Source organism: Heloderma suspectum, chromosome 4 (assembly GCF_057233095.1).
Source record: "Heloderma suspectum isolate Gila_16-S chromosome 4, 16-S_ref, whole genome shotgun sequence".
Lineage (NCBI taxonomy): Eukaryota > Metazoa > Chordata > Lepidosauria > Squamata > Helodermatidae > Heloderma > Heloderma suspectum.
In genome coordinates this window covers 210,809,915-210,829,067 of record NC_139461.1, presented here as the reverse complement: position 1 = coordinate 210,829,067, position 19,153 = coordinate 210,809,915, and the positions used below count along the sequence as shown (strand labels likewise).

Sequence of the window (19,153 nt, the reverse complement as noted above, 5' to 3'; positions counted from 1 at the left end):
AATAGCTGATGTTTGTTTGGAGTCTTGGACTTCGGCGTCACCTAATATCAGTCCCTGTGGTGGTGAGCAAATTCCAGCTCATACCCATGTGACACAGACTCCAGTGCCCATGCATCCGCGTTGTTGATGTCCATCAATGGGCAAACTGAAGAAGTCTGCCCCCAATGGGGCCTCTAGTGTCAGGAGTAATGTGGCTTCTTTGTCCCTTTGCCTGAGCTTGCTGATGTATTTGTGGTCTGTGCTTGCTTTTTGTACAAGTCTCTGTCTCGTGGCCATTTGGTCTTGTGGTCTGAAAACCCCCGGAACCTATTGGAGGATTTGTAGGGATGAAAATTAGTCTGAGCCCTAGCTTTTTTGTCCTCCTTCTTGGACAAGGGAAGCACCTTCTTTTTGTCCTTTCCCTCTACGAGGACTTTCTCAAGGGGCTCTCTGAAAAGTTTGGCCCCTACAAAGGGAGAGGTCGCTAATCTAGCCTGGGAGCATGGGTCCATGTCCCAGCTGCGCAGCCATAAGCTTCTGCGAGCTATCACGTTAGCTGCCAAAGCTGTAGATCGAGCCTGGACTGCATCCATGGATAAATCTGCCGAGAGCGCTGCTGTGTCTGTAATCTTACGTAAACCCTCCTTCACAGGTTTGGGAACAGATTTCAGCTCTGCCAAATCTTGTAAACTGCCCTGGCAAACATGGAGTTTGTGACAGTTGTGTGGAAAGCCAGTGCTGAGGCTTCGAAGTCTTTGCAGAGCGCTGCCTCCACCTGTTTGTCACATGGGTCTTGCAGTCTGCCTTCTCCCTCTGCAGGAATAGCTGCCGTGGAAGTAAGTGCTGGCAGAGGTGCATCCACTAGTGGCACCTTGAGCTGATCCATGACTTCCTGAGGAAGTGTGTACATCTTGTTAGCTAAATGGTTGGAAGACCTGGTCTTGGCTGGACTCAGCTTTACAAAGCTTCTGAAAGAAGGAGGGAAGAGGAACTGTTGTAGGCTTTTCCTCCCTCCTGGGGGAATACCACCCTAGATCCTAATTGGGATGGGATATTTTCAGCCTCTGTCTCAGATTTCTTATATGCAGGGAGCTGTATAGCCCTGCAGGCTTTGGCTGAAAAAGTCTGGTAACTTTGGGAGCTGCCTGAAGTCAGATCTTCCTCTGATAATTCTACCTCCTCCCTATGCTCAGAGTCAGATTGAACATCAGAGCTATTAGGCTGAGAAAGGACCTGAGAAACAACCTTGCTGTATCCTGCCCTGTGAAGAGATTTAGGTTTAGGTGCCTTGGGGCTAGGAGCAGTTGCTTTTCCCTGCACTGCTGTAAACTCTTGAGCAACCTTCCTGCGCTTGCCTCCCCTGCCCTCCCTGCTAGACTGAGAGGAGGGCTGCCTAAGAGAAGGACTGGCGGGGGGAGGATCTACATCCCTTCTTATGTTTGTGATGAGATGTGACTCTAGAATGGCTACATCTCATCTTTTCTTTCCCTTTTGAGTCTTCTTGGGTGGGCAGGATAATCTTTTGGAGGATTCCCTGCCAACTCTCCGCCCAAGCTGCATAGCCTCCCGCACTTCCTTGAGGACTAGGTCTTGCACCCATTATATGAACTCAGGGTGTGCCTATCCCCACTTAAATCTGGTGGTTTGGGGGGGGGGGCGGGGGAAGCAGCTCTACTCAACCCCTCCACTTCCATGCTGTTGCCCTGGAGCACCCCGTGGTCTCAGCTGCTGCTGCTGGTAGCTGCTGAGTCTCCAGCGCTATGGGATCACTCAGTCTCCATCTCCTTATTGGGGAGGGAGAGAGACACAGGGTCTGGCTCCTGCCTGCCTGCCTGCCAGGAGAGGAGGCAGCAGGGCCCACATCCTCCTGGCTGACTGCATTGCAAAGAGAGGTGGCGCATAGCCTCTTGGAAAAGGCGCAAAAGAAACGTGCCCTGCTGCAGCCTCACCAACCCCACTGCTAAAGGGGCAGGCAGAAAGTGCAGCAGACTTCAGTGAGAGCTCCCTTCCCCTTTGCTAGGTGGTCTTTCCTGACCCATCCTAACAAATTGTGGGGGGGGGAGCAGAGAAGACCAGATGATCTACAAAACAAAAAAGCAATTAACGCTGTGAAATGGGGAGCTTGCTCAAGGCCCTGTTGTGCTACCAGTAGGCAGGGCCAGTCTGGGAGACCAGGATATCCCTCTTCTAGAGGAGACCAGCAGGATGTTGGGCCTGCTTATGGAAGAGAAGGGGCTATCCCGAAGGATAAGAATACTGAATGCCTTCTGTGAGTCCTGGGAAAATAAATTATACCAACAAGAGTGCTATGCAGGAAAGTTATATTGAAAGATCTTATATATTTTCAGCATTTATAATGCTTCAAAATGTACTAGGTGCAAACACATTTGCCTGACTTTGCTCAGATTTTTCTGAGAAGCAAGCACACTCATCCACGATTATAGTTTCATGGCCACAGAACTGGCTGGAACTGGCAGAGCCTCAGAAGTCTGAATACTGACGTTTGCTACTTTTGACAGGGACTTTGTTTTGCTGCTCTTGGACACATAAATAATCATTAGGCTTCAAGGCAACAGAAATGTTGTGGGGAGAGAGAAGCCCCAACAGTTCTCAAATAAAAACAGCAGCAAGCCTCAAAAGAAGAAACAAATACGTTTTACAAGCAAGTATGTTTTCTTGCAGACGTTCATTCTAATTTTTTACCCCCACCTTTCTGCCCAACTGGCTCAACCCTGAAAACAGTTTGAATAAAACTCAAACATTAAGCAAATAATAATAGTTCATATGTAAAATAATCATCTAAGTATTTTCCAATACGGAAGCTCATGAGGCCTATTTTGTACAATCACTTAGTCATATGACCTGTTCTTGTGTACATACTTTATGCATTAGTACACATTTTCTGTAACGTATTCATTTAAACTATTTGTATACCATTCGTCTATCCATTGTTCCACAGAATGGTTTACAACTGAGTTAAAAGCGTCAAACACAACAAAACCACATAATATATTTTTTAAAAACAGCCTGCAGAAAAAAGGAACACATTCCCAACAGATAACACCCACAAGACAAACCAGATAAAGAGCATTGTATTTTACAGCCCAAAGGCCCCCTGGAACTGCTCCATCTTAACCTTGAGCTGGAAAGCCAAGAGAAGGGCAGGGAAGCAAGAGCTCTCCATAAAGAGCTCCATAACCTTAGTGTCAGTGAGAAGGCTTTATCCCATTTGGCCACCCACATTTCAGCAGACTGAAGATCCTCTGAAGATGGCCCAAGTATCCAGGTAGGCTCATAGGGGTGAAGATAGCTCTTGAGATGAAACCTCACACAAGCTCTTGCTCTGACTATTTCATGACTGACTTCAGAAACAAAGGCTGCTCTTGCTGCTGGAGGTGCTTAAAGACCATCTAGCTACAAGACCTGGCCCCTGCTCCATCTGGCTCATATCTACTTGGGCTGGGAGGGTGGGGCCCTTACCGACCCAAGCTATAAAAGCTGCTCCTGCTGCTCAAAGTCCCCAAACCATCAGGATAGGATCGTGCTGGGACAACATTGCTATTTCAGTATGTTTTGTCTTTCTATTGTTAGGCCTTTAGTATGAATTATTAGAAGGCTTTTTAAACTTAGTGTACATTCTTTGAAATGTAAGATGTTCTCACTAGTCTAGTCTTGTAAAGGCCAAGAGAGTGGGGGCCAATCATAGTTCTTGAGGGAGCACATTCCACAGGTTTGGGGTGGGGTAGGGTGGGGGGCTACACAAAAGAAAGCTCTTTCACAGATGCCCAACAAATAAACCTCTGTGGGTAAAGGTACCCGCAAAAGGCCTCAAGGGTGTCTTGTAATTGTTATCTTGAAACCCTGTTGTAATTTATAATGAAAACTTTTCTGTTGTCATTGTGACCTGCCTTGAGCAAGGTCTACCATGGAAATGTGGCATACTATGACAGGTATAGAAATAAACTGATGATGATATACATTTTGCAGTAGCCTTTCCAGAATTCTTTAAGATTCACGGACATACATCATACATTTTTTAAAAGCAAAAAATAAGAAATGTACATTCTTTTCAGATAAAAACTTTTTGAAAGATGGAATAGGTCTAGCAAAGTGACAAGAGGTCAGAGGATCCAGCCAAAGGTAGAATAATAAAGAATAACAAAAAAGTCATGGATCATCCCAAAGGGGTGAGGTAGCAAGCATTGTATGATTCATATTGGGGAGTCAAAGTTGGGTGAAAATGTCATGCAAGCGGAGAACATTGCTCAAAAACAGATCTTGCTTAGCTGACTCCGCAGCCTGTAGGGCCTGCTCCTAAAGTAAAGCATGTAGGCAGGAGGAACAATTTAGTCATGCCCGCTTGGCAAATCTTGACAATGTGAGCACTATTCTGCCACATGGCCCTCGACCAAACAGAAGAGACATAGGTTGTGCCCATCAGTCGGTAGAAGTGTGCTCCCACAATCAGCGCACTTACAGAAGGGCCCAAAGAGCCAGAGGCCATTGCAGAACACACACACACACCCTGCAAAAGCAGCAAACATGCTCAGACAAATAAAACAAAGGTTCAAAGGAGTGATTTGCAACCAAAGAAAAAGAGAGGTAAGTATATGAAGAATAAAAACAAAGAAGAGTCAGCTCAATCGCCGTATTGAACAAGCGATTTAGTGTGGGAAACCCTCAACAATGCTGCTGCTGCAGCGGTCAAAGAGAAACTGAGGGGGAAGGGGGGAGTGCTGTCCTCTAGGCAGCTGCAGGAAAGGAAAGGGGAGAGTTTCTTGCCCCAAAATCTCAGCTCTAGAAAGCTCCGATGGAGGCTCTGCGCAGACACAGAATCCACATGTGTGATGCATGGAGACAACAAAGAAGAATTATATCCAGGGGCAGGAACAGGAAGAGTCATATGTCACGTCCCACACTGATTTCACTTTATACGGTTGATAATTGCATTCATACCAGCAGAAGCTGGCTTATGTGGAAGTGAAATGGATGAAGCATTTCCCTAGTAATATGAACTAGAAAAGTAAAGCAGAAACAAACAGGGTGATAACTGGTTCATAAAGCAAAACCAAGGCAATAACTCAGCACTGTAATAGAGGACTGGATCACGGCCAATCAAGTTATGATTCACACTGGAGTAACCAAAAGCTCCTGAGGATGGATTAGATAACTTTATGAACAGAGACAAGAATTCAGGGATAGTTCTTCAAGCAAGGACACTGCCTTGACACTTTGACACCTACTATACTGAAGACCCAGTGGTGCTTTTTGGCAATTAATGGTGTGTGTTTTTTCACAGAAGAGAAGCTTCGATCTTACTTGAGTTTACACATTTGACATGACTAGTCCATTCACTTGAGTGTCTATGTTCACCATGCCGTGAAATATAGTGGGAACCAGGTCTCTGGAGAAAAACAGGGCTGGGAAAAGAGCGACCAGGGACACGATCTGAGAAAAATATATGGCATACCAAAGAAAATATTTCGTGGGAGAAAGAACTGAGCAAGACATTTGTCCATCTGTATTCACCCCAAGACTCCACAGCATCTCAACCTTTGCACTTTCAAGTCTGGGAACCAAATTTGACAAGATGTCAGCTTATATCCAGCCTGACAAAGGACAGCTAAGGAAGCTCAGGTTTACTCACTAGCCTCCATCCAGCTAGCCTTTAGAAATATAGTCTTTTAAATTGTGCTTTTGTTTATTTTTATTGTTTAATTTTTATAAGCCACCTTGAAATCACTGATAAGAAGTGGTATATCTTTATCTTTATCTTTAAATAAATAACAATGTTATTTATTTAAAAGTATTTCAAAGTACAAGCATTTCTGCTGTTTCTAGGAAGGGAAGCATGGCTTAAAAAAAAAGCCTAACTACTGGGCTCACAGATGTTAAGATGGCTCATCAGCAGTTGTTTTTAAAACTACAGGCCTAATCTACAACAGGATCACTCATTCACTGATTTCTGAATTCTGAATTCTTCAGTATATTTTATCCGTTTTTCCAGTGCATTTTACCTGCAGGATAAGAGTTCTAACCAAAGCATATCAGAGCTTCCATCTAGCTGAAACCTGTACTTCCTTTTGTTCACTTATTAAGCTCTTTGCATGCTTGATTAAAGTTTTAAACATCCTTAACTGATTTTATAAGAGATGAATAAAAATCTATAGCATGCTAATCACCATTTTATTTTCAACAAATTAAAGTGAAATGAACCTGTTAATCTGTAAACAAATGTATTCTGACCCATCTGTGTGTTGCTGTTTAACTAAGTGGGAAGAAGTGTGACTCTTCTTTTCCCCCCACAGAAGGACTAAAATCCTGATTCCAATTTCAGAGAAGCTGATTATCTTTAATGTAAATTAACGTCTGTTAAGAAATTGCAAGATATAACTTAAGAAATCTGTTTCTGCTTTCTCTTTTTCTCACTGTTCCATTCTGGGTAAATTCGGTCACCAGGTTGTACTGCTGACACAGGCTTCCCAGCAGATAAACCCAGCAATCGCTGACAAAGTTAAAATGACAAGCACTAATGCATTCATGCAAAGCTGATGGGCATCACTTCCCATTCATGTGCTTCCTTCATCCTTGGGAGACAGGTAATCTGCACACAGAAGTCCTATCCTATATTTCTTTGCAAAGAAGTTTTGTGGGGTTCTTTTAAAAAATAAATTAATCCACTTAAAATATCAAAAGCAAACTCTTTAAATGAGGATAGAATCACTTTTTATCAGAGGCAAAGAACAGACAAACGTTTGAATGGAGACAGACATGTATGACGGTACGAAGATATCACCTTTACACTCTGAAGAAGAGGAGTGACAAGGTTTCCTAAGTTCTTGAATGGCTGTATCAAGAGAACTTTTGCAGACCTGAATCAAAAGGCTCAAGAGAGAAACTTGCTGTTTCTCTGCATGGAATAAGATAGGAGACAATCTTCCTAAAATAAATAAATTTTATATGCTTACTAGCGAACAGACCCAGCTTCACATGGCTTGGAATAGCCCTTCGTTTGATACAGTGAAGGCTTCAAGCCACGTTACGCAACTGTCAGAGGACACGTGCACGTCCCATCTGAGTGAGGGTGAGGGCACCCCTAAATATAGCCCCTGCTTTGGTGCACCTCTATAACTCCCGGGGAGGGGCCCACTCCATTCCCCTGAGGGGGGCTGCCTCACAGCAGGGGGGAAAGGGGAAACCTGTATAACTCTGTTCCTCAGACTACTCCATCTTGGCTTCAAACTGAATCAGCTGCTGCAAAGCTATGCATGATTAGTGACATCTGATACCTAGTGACTGAAAATGGTAGTGCAGGCTTGAAGCACAAATTAACTAATGTGTTTTAACAACAAAATAATCCTGAACTACACATCCATAGGGTCCCCTTAGTATGCATGCTAAGTTTCAGGTGTCTGGGTTTCACAGTCTTGGCACTATGGCACTGACAGACACACATCCTCTTTTATTAGAAGATAAAGATAATGGCCACGTCTGGACATCACTTTAAGCCATGGTAGCTTAATAAGCTACTCACAGTAGCTTATTTTTAAAATAGTCCACAATGCCCCGCCACATGACCAGACTAATAAGCTATTGTGAGTAGCTTGTTAGGCTACTGTATGTAACCTGAGTCATCTCCCCTGCCCCCTGTAATCCTCCCGCCCAAGCAGTGGCACTGTTTCACCCAGTGACAAAGGAGCAAAGGTGACTCACAAAGGAGAAAAAGTCCAGGGTGCACCAAAAGGGCCATCCCTAGTCAGAAGGCACCCAATGCACCATCAAAACCCTGTACGATTACTCACAAGGAAGCGAAAATCCCATATGCACCAAAAAGGGGGAGCAGCTATAAGACCTTAGTGGTTTGCAAGATCAGGACAAAACTTCACATGCAACCTCTCCTATTTGGGAGGCACCGGAGGCACCATCAAAACCCTGTGCATTTACCCCAGAGGAGAGAAAATCCCTGGTGCAACAAATAGGGGGTAGCACAAATAAACACTTGCAGGTTTGCAGGATCAGGACAAAATCCTCAATTGCACATTTCCCCGCATAGCCATTGCTGACATAGACACCTTTATTGTCCAAAATTGACAAAATTAAAGTGGAATTGTGCATTTCACACACCCCTCCAAGACATTGCTGGCAGAGTTGCTTCTGTTCGCTATAGCACTGAAGTGCAATTACTCAAAAGTGCAATTGTGCTTGCTCCTCCACCCCTACCCCCACCCCCCGCCACAATAGCCATTTTGCTTCTTAATGGAAAAGTGACCAGAGAAGGAAAAGGGGTGTGTGGGCTATACCTCCCTGACAGTTTGCAGGAATGGGGTAAAATTGAACAGGTGAGGTGCCCTCATGGGGAGCCTTCAGATGCTGTAGTGGATTATTGTGGAACTGAGCTTCTTCATGGAAAAGGGAGCAGTTCTTTCCCTGTTCCCCTATTTTCCCCTATTTTCCAAGTTGCACAGTTCTGAAGTAGCGATCAGGGAAGGCTGTCATTACATAACTTCACTGTAGCAGGGTAGTGCAATAGCACGAGGCTGTCATTGTACTCAGGGAAAGCTGTCATTTTGTAATTCGGTGGGGTATCAAGGAAGGCTGTGCTTGTTTAGCTGTGGTTGTCCCTGGGCTGCTTGCCAGATCTTGGAAAAAGAGCTGCGCAGGCTGGAGCACAGCGGACAAAATGATTTGGACGTGCTCTTGCTAGGTCACTCTGAAGGCAATTGGAATAAGCCACCAGACAACACAATAATCCATGATGGGTTAAATAACCCTTACTTCAGACTGTGGGTTATCCGAGTAGCTTATTTTGACCAAATAAACCACTGTGGATTAAAAAAATTCCTGACAGACGACACGATAACCAACGATGGGTTAAATAAGCCATGGTGGCTTATTTAACCCATCGTGGTTTATCGTGTCATACAAACCCAGTCAATAAGTATATAATCTGTTCTCTGTTTAATGGCTACTATTCATCCAGCTGTATTTATTTCCCTACATGGTAGCTACCTGGAACCAAACTATGCTGCCCTGAGATACCTGGAGGAAGAACAAGTTGCAAAATTTGACAGGCAGACATGTAGAAGCATGGATCTTGAATGATATTGTAATTTTTGGTTGAAAATTTATTTATTTATTATTTTGACTGAAAGCAGCCCTGCAAATGCCAATCAGCATTGAAGGTGCAGAACATAAACTGTAGAAATGAGTATTTTGCCATATATTCATGTCACGTCTATCAAAATCTGACATGGGTCTTGTAACTGAAGCTACATAAGCAGCTCACTATTTATTTATTTATTTATTGCATTTATACCCCGCCTTTTTTCCCTTGCAAGGAACCCAAGGCGGCTTACATTATCCTCCTCCTCTCCATTTTATCCTCACAACAACAACCCTGTGAGGTGGGTTGGGCAGAGAGTCTGTGACTGGCCCAAAGTCACCCAGTGAGCTTCCATGGCCAAGTGGGGACTAGAACCCGGATCTCCCAGCTCCTAATCCAACACTCTTGCCACTACACCGCACTGGCTAAGAAAGCACTATTTGCTAAACACAGTTTGGCCTTGTTCAAAGTAAATGTAACAGTACTTGTCAACCAGAACTTTGTCAGCCTTCAACACTCATGTTAGAGCTGCTTATCTAGTTCTAGCAAAGACGCTTGTTATTTGACCAAGTTGTTTTCTGAATTCTTCAAGAAAAAGCCTGCTAAAGGATTTCTGAATTAGGTTAAATGTTGCTTTACCTTTAGGCATCTCAATACTACAGCTCATGTTCTATACATTAATTAATACTTTGTGTTCTGCTGAAACTGGACTTGGTTTATTGCTAACTCTTGAGGAAATATAGGGCACACATTAAAATGAATAGCTGACCTGTGTCTTCTAAACAAGGATACAAGTTGGTGCCAGAAATATGGAGAATTGTCTATTGTCTCCTCAGCAAGGTAAACTGCTGAATAAAACTGTCTAAGTTTTATAAGTATCATTTCACATCTTTGTCTTCATATACCTGACTGTCTGTCTTTCCCATAAGGTAGGAATCCAGGGCTGAGTTGGCCATGAGATGCCATCCTACAGGACTTACATTCTTTGATTTTACTTAATCAAGGTTAGTCATAATAACACTGATAATGCCAATAATAATAGCAATAGCAACAAGAACAAGAACAGCTAGGTGTTTTATAATAGGGAAAAGAAACATGAAAGGTCTTACCCAAAGGTGCACAATCTCAAACAGAGGACACAAGTAGTGAGGGGTCAGAATGGGAAGGTTAGGGCATTTAAAAGCTCAGCAAAAGAGGTCAGAAATCAAGGGAAGAGAAATCACCCAGATAAATTCTAGGGGGGAAGACGAGTCTTAAGAAGTTATTAAACATACAAAGTAGAAAAACAAAAATAAGTAGGAACAGAATTCCAAAGACAAAGACTAATAAGAGAAAGGATGAGTACAAGAAAGAGCAGAAGTGAAGTAAGACTCAATAATGAGAGGTGTACTAGATGAACAAAGAGAATGGGAGGAAATGTACAGCTGAAGAAGAAGAAAAAGAAAAGGGAGTGTCAATGAATGAAATAATTTAAAACTTAAGGAGAAAACATCAGTTTAATACAGAAAATAACAAACAGATATAGACCTGGGTCGCATGTAACAACCACCCATGGTTTAACCAACCCGTGCATAAGCAGAATAGATCAGCAGCACTACCTCCCACATGTGCACCACTTCCGCTTTCAAACAGCAACCTACCATTGGCTCATTCATAGGTTGTTAGTGTGACGTTTGAACCTGAACACTTCAGGTTGTTCGTGGGTTAAACAACCCAAACTTAACCCATGGTTTGTTCTTAGATTAACTTTGGGTTGTTTAACCCACAAATAACCTGAAGTGTCCAGATTTCAACTAACCACCTTGAGCATCCCCACAAATCATGGGTTAGTTAATTAACCCATTATCTGCCACCAAATGCCACCATTATGTGCGAACATTCCCACAATGCGGGAGTCTACAGTTATGATCTCCTGCTTTTTTAAATTAATAGTAGCCAGGGGATTTGTGTGTGCAATTCAATCAGGAACATTGCCTTGGGGGATGTGGATTTTAATCGTCCCCACTCCCTGTGCATCATTTTCCTGGGGCTGGGGGAACAGCTAGAGAGAGGCAAGAATAATCAGAAAACAGTGGATCAAAGGTTCAATTAAATCTGTTCCCACAGTGCCACAGTCCAAATCCAATTCCCCCACCCCCCTCCAATGTGTCCTCTCAGTGTATCAGTTTGGCCATAATGGGAAGCCAAAAAGGTGCTAAAAGAAAAAAGAGTGACATGCACAAATCATTGAGGGATAAGAATGCACCATACTGAGGGATAAAAATGCAAAATATATCTTGCAGCTACTCATTCTGCACTACGTGAAGTTTACCACTCTGGAAGAGGCACTTGATACCGTTATATGACTGCCATTTACTAGAGTTTTCAATTAAAATAAAATCAGTAGACCCGACACTGATTGAAACATGTCCTTCATCAATAAAATTGATTCATCCTACTTTGGAGTGGGTAACGTTATATTAGAAGGACACAGATTTTATCAAATCTCTGGATTCCATTTAAGCAAAATACAACTCAGCTGTAGTCCAGGTCCAGTATCAAATTTAATGAGACAGAACTTCTTTTGATATCCCCAAAGTTTCTCTTGAGCCCACCAAACTCTTCCATCCTCTATCATGTTTATGTGAAGCAAAAAGCAAACAACCTTTTTCTGGAATTGTCCCTATAACTCATGTGTGAAAAGAGATACATAATACATCTTCCTTAATTCAGCTATTTCATCAACAGAGGCATGCTTCAAAACAGTTACCCATTATGGGTTTGTTTGGTTGTTTGGTTGGTTGTTTTTTTGCAGTCACACACAACACAGATCTGTGTGAAAAGTGTTCTCATGAATGGCTTGACCATAAATCCAGCTGCCATGACAATTCATGTCCATAGGATACACTTTCTGAGCCTTGCTTGTATAAGTTAGTTAGAAAACTAGGTGCATAATGAATCCATAAATGGAAATGTGTTTTGTGTAGATGTTGATGGCAAGATGGTTAGTAAAGTGTTGTGACAAAAAGGACAATTCATGGCCTAAAGTGAAGAGCTGGTAAATGACTTTTTTTCTATTCAATATTGGAAACCAAAATTTGACACAAAACCTCAGCCCTTAAGACTACTCACAATGGCCTTAAGTTAACTCTGTATTGGACTAGGCCAGAATACTCAAACAATGGGATCCAGCTAGGTGTTTTGCCAATGACATATATAACATAATGCGAGAGTTTGTGCTACAAAATGGTCGAAACATCACATTTCAGATCCTGTTCAATGAGGTATTCCATTGCAATATGGCACAAAGCAGCCAAATAAACCCACCAGGGTTATATTACTTTCTTTGGGCTGTAAAAATATTACTGTGACATTTCGCCTGGTCAACCATCTTAAAGGTTAATTCCGTTTCCTGTACCAGATATTCCTTTAGGTGAGCCATTCTGTGCAGTTCCTATTTACCTATTCCAAACAATCCTCAAACTGTTTCATTGCTCACTCTCACTGTTAAGAACATATTGACTTACTGCCTGCTCTGCTGTTTAATTCATTTATGCTGAGAGTCAGGCATGAAGACAGAATTTTAAATGTGACATTTGCAGGCTTGCTGGGTCATTTGAAGCTCTGCCAACACCAAGGGAGTTCCTGACATACAAACTGGTCCTGATTTCCAATCTTCCATGTTCTGAACACATCAGATATTCTTCCCGGAGGTGCAGATTTCAGCCTAAAGTTTTAAATTTCCTTTGGGTTTAACATCTTGCAGGAAAGGCCTGTACACTTGAAAGTTTTAAAATAAAGCTCGTGTTTCCTTTAAGCTAAAACTGGCATTGCCTCCAGCAAGCAAATTCAACTGTGGGAAGCCACTTTGATTGACAAAGGTATTTGGAAACAGACTTACAATAATAATTAATGCCCAGAGGATATTCCAACCAACGTTGTGGTTTGGTGGACTTCCATTTTTCCTGTGGATCTACCTTTGTTCAAAGGCAGCTGTATCTGAAAGCCTCAGCTGTAGATAATGGGCCATTTAGACAACAGCAGCAGCATCTGGCCTAGCATGCCAGCTGTTAAATGCAGTCACAATTAGAATGAAATACCTACACAAATGCTGCTTTTTTCAATGATAACTATTGTGTTAAAAGGAGATTCGAACTGTTGGAGTTACAGACTGCTTGAACCTTATTCAGAATTACATTGGTTATAGACTATTTCCCTAGTCATAACAGTTATGACCAAGTACAAACATACTTAACTTGAGTAGTGAGCTTTCTGTGGATCTATATTTACCCCTCTTTGGACATACATACAACCTCTCTCAGATAATTAAGCTCAGAAGCAACCTGGCTTTGAAATGTCCACCTGGCACCTACTTTACAATCTTTTCAGCACAAGATTAAGATGTTTTTACTTAGCATGACATTTTAATTTGTATAATCCTTTAGTCTGCCTCATAATTTTTCTTTGCTGTCTTTCACTGTAGTTGCCGGATGTTAACATTTTAGTGTTGTACTGTATTAGGTTTTAAATAATTACATATTATCAGCCTTTCCCAACCTGATGTCCTACAGATGTTTTGGATGACAACTTCCAGCATTCCTGACCAGTGGTCATGCTGGCTGGGGCTGATGGGAGTTGAAGTGCAAAACATCTGGAGGGCACCAGGTTGGGGAAGGCTGACCTATATTGTTGTACACTGCCCTGGGATCTCATTTGATGAGGCACAGTATAGAAATGTTTTAAATAAACAAGCCATTTATTCAGTTTCCAGTAGAAGCTGGCTGTACAGAGTGCGGATTGGTTGGCATTTGTGAAAATCATTAATCCACCTCCCATCCATCCAGCTGTGAGGAGTGCTGATTTGCTGGCTCTTGTGGCAATCGAAGTCATTTCCCCCACTCAGAGCAATGTCTCTCAATCTTGCTTTTAAATGGATTGGTTTTACTTTTTAAAAAATGCACTGAGCTAACAGCACTTAGTATGATGTGGCTCAAGGCACAAGGGAGAAAAACTTTATTCCTCTCTAAAATATGAAACTGAAGTCACAAATGCAAGGCAAGCTAGCCACACAAATATGAGATACTGACACTTTTACATGTACCACATGTGCAGCCCACTTTGCCTTGTGGTAGTTTTGTGGCTAATTGAAAGAGCTGTCACAAGCGAGATAGTGCAGCAGCTCTACAGAAGCAGGCAGAAGCGTAGGCCTAATTCTGTGCCCTGCCTCCCATTCCCGTCCAGGTGTGCCACAAACTCTTACCGTCTCTGCCACTTGCAATATGAATGCTACAGGCTGACTACCAGTGCTAACAATTTTCAAGCCTGTGGGCATACACTGTATCTTCTTTTAACTTTGCTACATTGTGTAGATTACTCTGGTACTTAACAATAAAAACTCTACTCTGGACAACAGAACCGTTCTTGTGACAATCAATAATTATTGTGCTCTGAATAATGTTACCTAAACAGAAATATCAGAACAGAATTTGGAAATATAAACCTATTCAGTCAATAAAAGCTTCCAGAAGTATTCTATTCCCAAGACTGAAGTCCTTATTTATTCTTGAATCAAATATGAACAAAAGAAAGAAAATACCTGGTGAATTATTTGTGCAACTGGAAGTTGTTCTGCATATTTTAATGGCTCTGTTGCTACTTCATCCACAGCATGCCTGAAAAAAAAATTAATTTTGATCAGACATTGAAATAATATAGGGAAGGACAAAACCACAAGACAGTAGTTGCTACTGGCTTTTAAATATAAGCTATCCAACAACCACAAACCCCAATAATACAGTTCAAAGCTATATTGTCAACAATGTCTAATAGGAGGCATGACTAAGATTAAGTACCAGATGGGCTGAAAGGCAATACACAGTTGACATTAATCAGAATAATTTGGGAGTTGAGTTCATTTCGTCCTTGGGCATTGTGAAGGAGTTGTAGAAACGTTTTAGTTAGTTGGAGTTTGTAAAAACAATTTTCGCACTTGTAGTAAGCTTCCTATGTTTAGTAAATAATTATTATTTTTGAATGACTAAAATGTGGAATGAGATCTTAAAATTTTTTTTCCCCCAAAAGTTGGTTTATAAGGATTTGATTTTACCACTAGAAGAGTGGAGAGGTGCAGCCCAGCAACAACTAATTTAAAGCAGACCAGAAAATATTTTCTCCCAAGGACTTAAAATCTACGGACATGGACTTGATAAAGGTAACTTGCTGAAACTGATTTTGACCAGCATTCTGTTGTTATGTATATATGTATTCATTCCTGCAAGTGCACACTGTTGACAATTTAGTTATGAATTAATTGCATTACTGGGATTTGTGGTTGTTGTATATTATCTTAGAGCCCCTAGCTTCTAAATATACAACATCAAATCCTGAATCCATCTCACCAACATTTTTCAGTATAAAACACAGTAATTATTTTTAAATGGCGTATGCATTCAATTAAACGCCATTCATTTTTTTGAGCCTGTACGTCTCCATATTTTGCACATGCTTTAAATTCCACATTGCTACAATACATATCAGCTGTTTCATTCTTTCTGTTACAGAAAAATTGTGCAAAGGTCAGGCCTCCAGAACAGTCCAGATACTTGGGGAGAGGTGATGAGGTTTTACCATAACGTGTGTGTGTGTGCGTATGTGCTCACACACACAGCAGTTGAAATGCAAGGAGTTAAATGTTGTGTTCTAACATAAATCAAAGTCGCAAATGAGTTTCTTTATTCTATAGAAATTGAGGTATGTACTCAAAACTGCTTTATTATATTGAAAGACAGTATTTGAAAAGTGTTCTAGATGAAAGCAAGGTTGTTTGAGATGCATACTAGGTCCAGCAGGCAGTGGATACAATGAAAGAATGTCTGGGAAACATGCTTGATTTGAAATATCCTTGAGGACTAAACTGTTAGGGTCAAACCACACGTGACTTTAGTCACATGATTAAAACAAGCTTGCTTAACCTGGCTGCTTTTATTTTGGAGTAATAGCAGTCATGGGACCTTGCACTGGTTTTCTGCTGAAAGTCACCCTTACCATGCTCCTACTTTCCCCCAAAAGTGCTATTTGCGGTAAACAGCTGTGATGAACCAGTCCTACCCCTAATCCCTTTCAGGAAAGATATTTAAACAAAGAACATACCAGGACTGGCAAGACTGTGAAAAACCCACCATTTCCATCGCTATATATTCCAGGCTGACCCAGCTAACGCCGAGTTGGCCCTGTAGAAAACACATGCAGGATGTGTCATCAGTTCCACCCAGGCTATCGATTTGTCAGTTTGAACTTTCCTCTCTGGGAGCTGCTCAGCTCCCATAGAGGTACCTGAATTGGGCTGGTTTGTATGTTTAAACAGCCCACCATGGTTTATCAAAAAGCCCACCAGCAGGGCCATGTGCTCGGTGGCCATTTTGAAAATTCAAGCCACAACTGCAGCTTGACATGTCATCCAAACCCACTGGGGATAGGTTGTGGGAGGGTTAAAGAACCCTCACATAACCCATGGCCTGTTAAACCATTGCACAGTCCACCCGTGCTGGGTTTGGATGACACAACAAGCTGCAGTCACGGCTTGAATATTCAAAAGCTACCTGGCACATGCCACAACCCACCATGGCTTATTTATCTAAGCCAGGGTGATTGTGCGAACCAAGTCACTGTGAAATCTTTTCTTTGACTTTTTGGGTGATTGGCAAAAACTCAAGGCAAAACTCTTCCAAGCTCTGGATGCCCAGGCGGAACACTATTTAGTCAGGCCTCATCCATGTACTGGACTGCTTGGCAAACACACTGACCTGGTTTTTAAGGAGTTTAAAGGAGGCTCTCAAACAGGGGTGTATCCTTCTCCACATATAAAAGTAATAAGTCTGTTTTCTCACGTGGGCAGACTAAGTGACATTTTAAAAAATACATGTGGGGTGGAGGGGCTGCCTCTGAGGGACATAGACAAAAGGTCGTGTCTTGCAGCCTGCCATACCTTACAGTGTTAGAGATGCAGACACATGGTTTGTCACATATGGTGGCAGTGGTGGGAAGAATTTGAGGCCTAGATCCAGAGCTCATGCACAAAATCAAGTCCTTAAAAAAAATTAAGGTAGCAGGAGAGTGGGAAATAGAAGTTGCCACAGATTTTATTTTGGGAGGTGACTGCCTTCTTCTTCTTCTTTTGCTAGTTAGGGCTAGGCAAACCAGAGAGCACTTTCTGGAGCAAAAAGCAGCCAAGAGAGAATGATTTCCAGCACAAAACTGGCAGAGGGCATATTTGGGATCAGGACCCCATGGCTGCTTTTTTTTTCAAAATAAAAGCACCCAGGATAAACATGCTTGTTTAAACATATGACTAACATCACATATAATTTGGCCTTCTTTTATCTACTGAAATGAAACATTTCACCAGCTCCAAGGGGTAGAAGGAATTCTATCTCTTCCTTCTTCCCTGATGGGACTGCCAGAAGGAATTCAAAATTGTGGAAACATTTTGAAAGCTTCTACCTCTTCTGGGAGGCAAATTAGTCCTCAGTGAAGAAAGACTGAGGCAAAGAAAAAAATTAGGAAATGCACCCTTTCATAGAATCATAGGGTTGGAAGGGGCCTATAAGACCACCAAGTCCAACTGCCTGCTCAGTGCAGGAAGCTTGATTCCCAGGTGGTCTCCCATCCAAGTACTAACCAGGGCTGACCCTGCTTAGCTTTCCAGATCAGATGAGATCAGGTGCATCCAGCCCTTGTTTGAACGGTTTCAAATGCTTTTGGTTGTTGTTTCCATCTTTGTCTCATCATGTACAATTTGAAATTTGTCTGGTTTCTCAGAAAAGAGCCACCAAGGTGTTTTATCTTCAAGGCAGTTATGGACTTTAAATGCAAAAGCCAATCAGGACACAGGAACCGCAGTAATCAGAGTAATATGACTAACCACTGTGTGATTTCAGAGTAATAACTTCAGTGATTATAGAAATCCTTGCACTCCGATTGGCTGCCAGCCATTATTAGCCTACCAGGACAACAAGATCTGCGTTTTGCATAGTTATTAAAAAACAACAGTAGAGTGATTATGTAAATCAGGTGCTCTCAACCAGAGGATAGGGAATTTCCATAGCTGTGGGTGAGAAGGAGGAGGAATAAAGGCACAACATCCTGACTATTCATATAATCAAAGCCATTTTGTATATTTTAACCATAGTATTATGGCCAGCCATTCCTGACTTCTTGTTAGAGAGATTGCTAACAACAGGCTAACAAGACCGTGGCCTTGGAGCCATGATTTTCATAATAAGGCACTGACATTGCTGAGGAAAAAATGTTATTAAAATACAAGTTATGTGCATGCTTTAATTTGAAAAATAAAAACGGTGTTCTGCCGAGACCCCCAGCAATTTTCAAGTGGTCCACAAAAAAAATTAAGTTTGGGAACCACTGCTCTAAAGTACATGTCAATAGCATTCTATGTAAGAAGAAACTATTTGTGTCCATGTATCATTCATACAGAAGGGTACCACTATCTATATAAAACTTTTCTTTGTGTAGACAGACTTTCACATATCCCTGGTCCAGAGAAGACCATCAACTGATATAGCATCAATTATCCAAGAGGACTACATATGTTCCTCTGTTCAAACCCATATTTTCACGCACTGTGCTTAAGAAAAAAATACTGACTGGACTCTCAAATAACATTCCTGTGATCTTTAAAAGGGTCCTCTCTGCAAACTGGGGGGGGGGGATCACAGCTCATTCTAAAAATTGTACTTGGCTGCAGTTGCCTGTAACACGTAAAATTGCTATAAACTGAAAAGTAATGGGAAATTTTTCTTCTTCTTTTTTCAATTTACTTTGTACAATTGCCAGCATTTGGGGTATAGCCAATTTCCCCCTCTCTCTGAATCGTCAGTCACTTTTTCCCTGCTGGTAATATAGTCTTTATTAACAACAGGGCATGAGAAAAAATATTTATTAAAAAAAAGTTACAGTTTCAAGACAGGAGCTATACCAGAAAAAAGATTTTGATTTAAAGGGTTTAAAAAGCCGGGTAACAGCATTTCACGGATTTAGAAGTAACTATTTCCACTAATATCTCTGCTCAGCATT

General features: G+C 41.8%; 1 protein-coding gene across 2 annotated transcripts in view; it reads right to left on the bottom strand.

Annotated features, from left to right (window-relative positions):
- PIGK (phosphatidylinositol glycan anchor biosynthesis class K) overlaps positions 1-19,153 on the bottom strand; it is a 168,387-nt gene that overhangs the window by 35,946 nt on the left and 113,288 nt on the right. For both annotated transcript variants that reach the window (XM_084852180.1, XM_084852179.1), the window contains exon 10: positions 14,658-14,733. In XM_084852180.1, the coding sequence (XP_084708306.1) occupies positions 14,658-14,733 (76 nt within the window). The remainder of the gene's footprint in view (positions 1-14,657; positions 14,734-19,153) is intronic.